The sequence below is a fragment of the Ambystoma mexicanum genome, chromosome 3q, assembly GCF_040938575.1.
Source record: "Ambystoma mexicanum isolate Mex_15411 chromosome 3q, UKY_AmexF1_1, whole genome shotgun sequence".
Lineage (NCBI taxonomy): Eukaryota > Metazoa > Chordata > Amphibia > Caudata > Ambystomatidae > Ambystoma > Ambystoma mexicanum.
Window position 1 is genome coordinate 439,641,690 of NC_090926.1, and position 9,444 is coordinate 439,651,133.

The 9,444-nt window shown below is 46.1% G+C and overlaps 1 protein-coding gene across 1 annotated transcript; it reads left to right on the forward strand.

Annotated features, from left to right (window-relative positions):
* Positions 1-5,531: 5,531 nt before the first annotated feature.
* On the forward strand, positions 5,532-8,831 carry LOC138447985 (neurofilament medium polypeptide-like). The gene has a single exon (XM_069604511.1). The coding sequence runs from the start codon at positions 5,532-5,534 to the stop codon at positions 8,829-8,831; it is 3,300 nt and encodes a 1,099-aa protein (XP_069460612.1).
* Positions 8,832-9,444: the final 613 nt, after the last annotated feature.

Sequence of the window (9,444 nt, forward strand, 5' to 3'; positions counted from 1 at the left end):
CTATTGGGTGGCGCTTGTTGGGAAGGAAATTAGCCTTTACCAGCCCCCTAGGCACTTTTGAGGGAGGCTAGTCCTATAGACAGATATGCGATGTACCAGGGGGGAGTGGTGGGCTGTGCTAAGAAATCTGTCACGAACACAATATTGCAGGGATTATAGATGCATAGACTTAGTGCATGCATATAAAGAGATGCCATTTGTATAGGTATGGTAGACACATTCAGTCCTGCATGGCTGCGTGGTAAACGTAGGTCCGGCAGAGAAACCTGAACAGGCCCAAACGCTGAGCACAGATGAAACTTCACTGCTAATTCCCATAGAAACTTCCCTTTGTTCCTTAGCTGTTGCAATTGTTATCCCAGAGAGGAATACACCCTGCAAGGCCATGAGACAGCATCAGGCTCCTTACGGCACACATTCATCATAACCAGGCCAACAGCAGAGCTCCAACCCCCACCTAGCCCATCAGGAGTAATGGCACCCACTACTGACCTAGTTCAAGAACCCCTGAATTCCGCGATAGTGCATGACCTCAGACCACCACCCATAAAACTGATAGTCATAAAAGAGCTAAACAAATACGACCATTTCACTATATTCCATAAATGCACCCTTGGGGATATGCAGTACAGGGAGGAATACATTATAGTTCAAAACAAGAGTCGAAGCCTTGGGTGCGGAGAGTGTGATTTGAATCGAGCAAATCATGTGTGGGTCAGCATGATTGTGTTCCTCCCCCGTGCCAGTCCCCAAGTTTCCCAGCTGCATGCCATAATGATGTAATAGTATTGTGTTGCAATAGTAATTCGGTAATTGCAACATGTGAAGCGCCTGATCTTCAGTTGCTGGAGAGATGAGCCCAGCCGACCGCACGTGAGAGAAGACAGACACCTGAGACAGGAACCAATCGCAGCCTGGCATCTCCTGTGGAGCAGGCCCATGTATAGGGTCTCACCAAACAGGCACACATATTTTTACTATTTGGTGGTGATGCCGTTATGCCTTAAAATCTTATGTTCGTATCACTTGAGACCAGAATGTTCTCGAGCAGCAGAGTTATTTGCTTACACCCTTACTTTGTGTACAATTAATATTTGTTATCCTTGCAAGAAATCTCTTAGCCTTTTTTCCTTAGTGGGTTGTATTTTTTCTAACGTGAGCGTACAAGGGTGTGCCTTTATGCTCTAGCACCACATATACCCAAAACTATTGCATAAGAGTACAGAAAGGGAGAAATGACATATGAGGAGGGACACAAAGTTTGTAGGTGTTGTTTGGTTATTTGCCTACCCAATCACTACCCATGGCCATGCTAAACAATTAGGCCATTCCCATCCAGGTCCTGACCGTACCCATCCAAGATCCTCCTCATGGGAACTCTTTGACCTTGCTTTATTCAAGCCTTACAATCAAAATCTACAGTGGAAGTGCCTGCCAGTGTTTTCTCAGAGTTAAGGACGTAATTGGTGTTGTATAGTCCTACTGGTGTAATAAAAATATATTGACCAGGTCTACCTCCAGCCACTCGATTTATAAACACTATGCACTTCCCTCACTGAAGGCCTGTTAAAAAAAAGCCCTGGCAAAGCCCACAGTTTAAGCTTGTGCTTACATATTAAGCATTTGCCAGGCACTTGTATTAGATGCCCAGCTACTCCCACCATTTTGCACCAGCTACCATCAATAGCCATTTCATACCACTACTACATTGCCTAGCAAGTGTTTTTCCGATATATACACAAAAGCCCAAAGCGTTGGCATTAGCAATGCGTGTTTATCTTATGCCCTTGTACTAAAATAGTGCACATGGGCTATCACTTTCAGTGAAATGAAGTGAAATATGTTCTAACGTGTCCTTCTGGTAGGGAGGCATTGTGCACAGTGGTGGCAACTTTCATTGTTGTGTGCCAGCCAAAAAATCTTTCATAATGCCACTCTCTATCTAAACGTACCTTTACTTTTTCTAATGGGAAGTTTAAAGTGAAGGATGGCATGTTTTGGAGATTTGTTAAAAGCGCTTGAATGGATCTGATGTATGTAGCAGGCAGGAGTGCTTTTAGGTACAATACACATCTATTACTTTCATTTCTGATCTGTGGACCTTGACAGCTATGGGAATTTTATATTACAGATGTATGAGCACCCACTCATGGAAATAGGAAACACGTTGGGTTGTATCATGTGCTGTTCAGGGGCATTGTGTATTCATGACATTTTTGCACTGATAGTACCAAGCGTAAAATCAGATTATGGTAATGCCTTTTTATCAGTTCTGTCCACACATGTTTGGGAATGTTTGCTTGTTTAGGGCAGTGCCAAAGTGCATACGTGCCACCGGTTTCTTGGGGCACCTGAACACTTCCTCCTTTAAGGCTATTAAGCAGGTAGACAGTTCACTTGGTTAATACACCTGCTGGGTTGTTATCGCGCATGTGTGTGTGGTTAACCCTTTCATTTGGGTACATCTAGTTAGTAGACATCACAATTTATGGTGTGGCTACATACATAAGCGGTATAATTGATACACATATTATTATTATTTTTTTTTATTTTTTTTTCTGCCTCCAATTGACAATCATGTTAACCATTTATGCATGGATAAAACAAGGTAACAGTGAGGTAACCACGATGATTGTGGCTGCCGTGAGGAAATGTCCCTCTACCTCCTTCGCAATCGATCGGGTTCCTGTGCATGGCCATGTCGTCAGCAATTCAGCAGTTGATATGATTATTAGATTTCTTCATAGATGTGGGTGAGACTGTCGAAGCCAGGGCCTGCCCGGATTCAAACGGGGGCTCCAGTCTGACCGTCGTTTTGGGCTGGTACCTCCGGAAGTCACAGCCCTGCCACGGGCCCTACCATGGCTGCTCAGTAACCACACAGCAATAAAAAATAAAAAAACAGCCCAGCCTACGCTGCGTGCTGCAGGCCCGCCCAAATACCACCCTCCAATACACGATTGGCTGTGGGCAGAACAGGGAGCCACTCGGTGCAGGAGACAGGCGTGCAACAGGCCAGCAGCTATGCATTAAGGTAGGCCCCACTCCCTGCCCTATCTTTCTTTTTTGGCCATTTATTTCCATTTTGCAGGCGCTGCCGAGCGTGCTCCAGAGCTGTGTTTATTTTTTTCACATGTGGGCATTTCTTTCCATTTTGACCGCCCCGCGCAGCCAAAATGGAAAGAAAAGTCCAAATATGAAAAAGAAAAGAAACGTGACCCTGGTGCCTTGTCGGGGAAGATGGGGATTTCATGTACTCGCCCCTGGTGGGCTCCTAGCTAGAGCCAGGCCTGACCCTCAGGCCGGACCCCGAGTCTCGGCCCTGGCTCGCACCTACCCATGAAATCCCTTGCGCTCTGTAGAGAATTGTATGCTGTCTCGCGGCGGTCGCGCGTGCTTTCTTGTTATACTTGGAAGGAGAGTCGCGTGACCGCAGCGGACGGTTGCTGGTTTTGAAATAAAGTTGAGCCCTGCAGCTATTAGGGCAATGGCGAGCTCCGTTGAATAAAGGACTTACCGGCTTTCGTAGTGCGGCCTCTATTTTCTTCCAGTAGCGACGAGGAGGGCACACGGAGCTCGCCGCGGAGCCTGGCAACGTCTTCCTCAGGACCGCAATGCAGAATGCGTCGTCCGCGGCACGGAGGGCAGGCCCTGCGACAGGCAGAGCTGCCTGCGAAGAGGTGGGGGGCTGCAGAGGGACTGTCTCTGCGGCGCCTCGGAGCGTGGCGCTGCAGGGGGACGGTCTCCCCGCCTCTACTCCGAGCGAGCGGCCACATAGGGAAATGCAGCTCCTCCTGGTGGGTGCCGCCCACTCTCCCTCTCGTTGGACAAGAAAGTGAGGAGCAGGGAGAGGGGGGGCTGGGGCACAGCCAGGGGGGAGGCACATCTGAGAGTAAGCTCAGGGCCAACAAGAGGCCATCACAAGAATGGAGTGTGCCAGAGGACATTGAAGTTACTGCAGGGGTGAGCCTCCCAGTGGACATTGAGGTCACTGCAGGGTTCACAGGGAGTGTGCCTCCCAGAGGACATTGAAGTCACTGCAGAGGTGAAGGTGCTTCACACAAGGCTGTGCTGCAGGAACAAACATATAGACAGTGAACCTGCACCATCTACACTGAAGAGTTGCTTAAGAGCATTTAAGCACAGAAGGACTGACAAATACTAAGAAGATAAGGGGAAGAACAGTGAATAGGATTGGAGATATAAGTCAGTGCATTAGCGCATTTGGTGATATTTGGTGTAAATAGGACACCACACAGAAAGATGGCTGCGGCAAGTATGTCACCCCTGCCACCGTTCCTGTCAGAACCTGGCGCTCCACCTATAAGGTGGGACAGGTGGAAGAAGTTGTTTGACACGTATCTGATTGCAATTTGAGGGGACAAGTTCGCAGCGGCGAGAAAAGAGGCGATCCTGCTGCACAATTTGGGAACTGAAGGCAGAAGTGTCTATGATGGATTACCTGATCTTCCACAGCAAGGTCAGGGGGAGGTGGACCAATATTCCATGGTGGAAAGGAAGTTGGAAGTTCATTTTGAAGCCAAGAAAAATATAACATTTGAGAGACACAAGTTCTTCCAAAGGATACAAGATCCACAGGAGCCGGAGGAAAATTTTATTGCGGCATTGAGGTCTCTTAGTCATAAGTGTGAATTTGGGCTACTCACTGACTCTCTCATAAGAGACCAATTGGTTCGTTTCACGAATAATATAAAAATACAAGAGAGGCTATTATCTAAAGATGCATCACTGGAGTCGGCCATAGACATGGCAAGAAGTATGGAACAGACTCATAAATATTTCTTACAAGAGAGAACAAATTGAAAACTGTGCAGCTCCCGTGTCCTGGAAGCCTCTGTGCCTGTGCCTGGAGTAAGCGCTGGGAGTTTCCTTCACTCGCGCTACCACCCGCAGGCAGTTGCAGGCAACTACTCAGCTTCCTGGAGGAGGCGGAGTTTTGTGACTCACGTGACCGCTCACGTGACATCCTCTGCCACAAAAGCAGAGACAACGCACCCTCGCGGCGTTGAGCCCGATAGGAGTAGAGGGCGTTGGCTGTTGTGCGGCTGTTAGGCGCTGGTGGCGTACTATCAAGCCGGGAGTCCGTGATCCCTGATAAAGACATGGCCGCTAGGGCAGTAAGACCAAATAGAAAAACTGAGACCAGCGAATCCCCCCCAGAAGAAGAAGAAGGTAGGTGCCTGAGAAGCATGAAAATGACCCAAAAACAACAGGGAAGCACCTCAAGGGGTCATGAGACAACACTGACACATAGTCCAAAGAGAAACGAAAATGACAAAATTAGTGAATGGGGTCTGCAAGACAAGGGTGGCCAACAGACTTTACATCAGACTTGGGCTCCGCAACCAGAACAAAATGTACAAATACAACAAACAGACCCCTCAAACTCATTGCTGTCTCCAATAGGGGTGTTTCCGCAAAATGCAAGGAAAAAACCACAACCGCAGCCATCGCCACCATTGCAACTACTACCCGAGCTCGATCCGGACCCCGTTGTGGAGCAGGTCGCGATGGACCTGGGTGACCAGCGCAGGGATTCCTCGGCTGAGACACCGGGGACTCACAGAGTCGGCCCCTTAGCTACGAGTGGGGTGGAGAACGGCCAGGAAGGCGGGGGAGGGGTGGACGCCGTAGAGACCACAAAACACGCACCATCCGGCGAGTCTAGCCGAGCACCTCCCAGCACGGCCCATCAGGGGGAGTTGACGTTGGGCCAAATCCAAGTGGTGGCGGCAATTCACGCAGAGGCAGAAGACAGCACAGACGACAAGGACAATCAAATAGACATGGAAGAAGTTCTTACGGCCAGTGAAGGCAGTAAAACAACTAACAGCAAAAAAAGGCAAAGGCAATTGGTTAAAATCACCACAAAAAGAAATAAGGGTGGTAAACATCTCAACAAAATTAGGACAACAACAAATGAAAAAAACCCAATGACAAACTACTTCACGTCTCGATCTAACACAAAAGGGATAAATAGACATCACATGGAGCTATCAGACATGGAGATACTCGATGCTTTAAATGAATGTTTACCCCCTTTCAAACTACGAAGGTTAGACTGTAAAAAGAGTGGAAAACCAGGAGCGAAGGACGTTTTACCATTGGAGGAGAAAGAGGGATCATTGAATCAGTTAGAAGAAAGAGAAAGTGAAGAGCCCGCAACACTTAAGACACTTCTCCCCCCAACGGCCTTGCAAGAAATAGAGACACTCAATGGCGACCTGCATCTACAAATCAACACAAAAACAACAGAAGAAAGGGAGAAACGGGACAACTTAAGGGCCAGGGAACAGGAGAAACCAAAACCCCAACAGGAAAGGGAAAGTCTATTTGAAAAACCAGGTACCGGTGAGAAAGAAGAAACCTTGGGTGGTATACAAACAGGGATGGATAAGATAAATAAAACACTGCGGGAAATAGATACTACACTAGTTTCAAATTTGGAGAAAGGAGATACGTCTGAATCAGACAACATAACATCCACAAATCCACTTCTGGAGCCCGACCCGATAGTAAACGACGAGACTATACGGGAACGACATCTGAGCAAAACGGAGGAAAACACACACTCAGTTGATCAACCAATCCCGTCCAAAGCGCCGACTCCAGTTCAGGCCCAAATGAAAAAACACGGACAGAATCACCATCAAAACCAGTGGGGCCATGAACCACTTAGTCCTCGACCAGATACGACGGAACATCGAAGTCGCTTACTTGACACTGTTGCACCATCACAAAATCTGGGGGGAAACAAGACAACAATTATAATTGACGCCCCTTTAAGGAGAACTTCAACGCAGCAATATTCTTCGAGCTCAGCGGAACACTTAAACAAAAAGACTGACCTACTTTCCATCATGTCATCTGTAAATATAGCACTCGCTCCATTCCTGAAGCTCTATGAAGCCATCGCCGACTCACTGAAGGATCACACCAGTATCCAAGCAATGATGTACAGCAAAGTCATCTTTTTAGAAGCATATATCATGGCTTTAGAAGCCAGGAAAAAAAACAACCAAGAAGAGAACCAAGATACATCAGCCATGCCCAACCAAACATGTGGGAAAGATGAGGCTCACGCAACGAAGACAAAAACTATAGAAACTCAAACAATTATCACGATAGACTTAACAGAGAGCAAATCATCCACAGAAAAAGTCACTAAAGTAGTTCAGATGAATACCCGTCTAGGACAATCAGAGTGTACACTGAACTCAAACAAACCAGAAATCACAATTGAAGTACCTGGAGACCAACTTCAGGGAGGAGAAATCGTTCAAAAAAAAAAAGAGGGAACAAAAAAATCGTTACCTAAGCTGCCTAAGACACGTACAGAATCAGTAGAGGCGATTTTTCAAGCCTTTAAGCGGCCTGCAAGCCACAAAGATAAAGTACGCATGGAGGAGAGCTTGGATATAAATATAGAACCCATGAATAAACAGGAAAACTCGGAAACGAATAAGACAGCACCACCGAAGATAACTTATGACTTTCTGGAAAACGATGAACTAATGAACCTGAGTCAATACGTGTCAGAAGACTCTACCTCAGATTCAAGCCCAAAGAAAACCTCCAAAAGCCTGTATTCACAATTGGCCGGTAAAAGCAATAAAGCAGACAACAAAGTAGAGGTAAATTCACAACGGACCGAACAACGCCAAAAACAAAAATTGGTAAAGACACGTAGCAGAGACAAAAACGAAATCAAGGTCACTGAAACGGTGAGACAAAAAATTCTGAAACAAATGATGGATACAAAAAAGGAGAGAGAAAGGGCGAGATCAAGAACACCAGATCAACGGAGTGGCAGAACTCTAAAGAAGGTAGACCACCATTCCCGCGCAAGACAAGAGGCCCGCGAGGGAGAACGCTCAAATCTAACACAGCAAGTCGATTTTCAGTATCGCCAAGACGAGCAAGAGAGCGAAAGCAAAAACTTAAGAGGATATACGCCAACGAGCAAGGACATGAAATATAAACATGACAAACGAGGGAAAAATGAAAAGATCATCACAACTTCATCACGTGGCTACGGAGAACTGAGTCCACAGCATAGAGACAGGACCAAGTGGCCCAACCCAAAGCCTAGGAAATGGGACCAAGCGAAATGGCAGATTAAAATAACGCAAGTAGAAGAAAATGAGGACAAGGTAACACTAAACAGAAATTCGGTATTAAAGTTGTTCAAATACATCCGAAACCTAAAATATATCAAATCAGAAGATTTATTAGTGGTAGAACCAAGTCATAGAAACACCAAGGCCAGAACTTACCTGCATATAGCGTCAACGAAGTTAAAAAACACCCTCCTTGAAAATAAAAGAGAACTAGAAAACATGGGATACGACTTAAGGGTGTACCAAGTGACGCAGACAAAGCAAAAACATGACAACAATGATAGGAAGAGGAAAGAATCTCCAGACAAAAACTTAAATAAACAGAGTAACTCCAACTTACAAACAAAGAAAAGTTACACAAGTTTCGGAGTTAAGGAAAAGACGGAAGAAATGAAAAAGCGAGAAGGTCAAAAATCATTGAAGTTAAAGGAAAACATCCAGTATGGAAGAAACCAGACAGAAGACAAGAGACTTAGCCATAGTGACATGGAAACATCCTCGCGAAAACAGGAACGAAAACAAGAAGATCCAAGAAACATTCACAGAGCCAGGGAAACAGCGACTCGCAGGGAACAAAATCAGGAGCAACAACAAAATAAAACCGAGAGCGAACCTTCACTAAAATGTGCCCCAATGAAAGGAATATGGTCCTGGCTGCCAAAAGCACTAACAGAAAAGAAGCAAAAATAGCAGTTTCCTGGAGTCGAGCACATTCAACGAGGGAAATGCAAGGGAGGAGAACAGAAGCAGACAATAAAAATGTGCTCGTGGAATACGAGAGGACATCTTCACCTCCTATCGGCTAGCGACATGACTTTAGGAGCATATGATTTAATATGCCTCCAAGAAACCTGGCTGTGTGAACCACCCTCTATGCGAGGATTCGATTTAATCTTGGCACCCGCAAATAAGGGCCGTCTGGGAAGACCATCTTCAGGGCTCCTGATCGCCTGCAAAAACGGAAGTGGGATCACACTAGACGAGACATTGATTAGTAACCTGGAAATACTGATGGTGAAAGCCTCATGGACTCGCAAGACAAATAACAAAGAAAGCTATGGAAAAACACCATTAATTATAGCAAACGTCTACTGGAATCCAGCATCTACAGAAACAACTACCTTCCTGGAGAAAGTTGAAGAAGCACTGGATATAGCCATGGCGGAACACTTAGTAAACCACTTCATGATCTGCGGAGATCTAAACGCAATATGCTCTACAGATCCAGAGAAAGGAAGCAGTCAAGTAAACAGACAGCGGGGAGAACAGCGCGGAATACTATGGACCCGTCTGATGAAATCAA

Coding starts and splice junctions, on each gene's coding strand:
- LOC138447985 (XM_069604511.1), top strand. CDS start 5,532: ATGGACCTGGGTGACCAGCGCAGGGATTCCTCGGCTGAGACACCGGGG.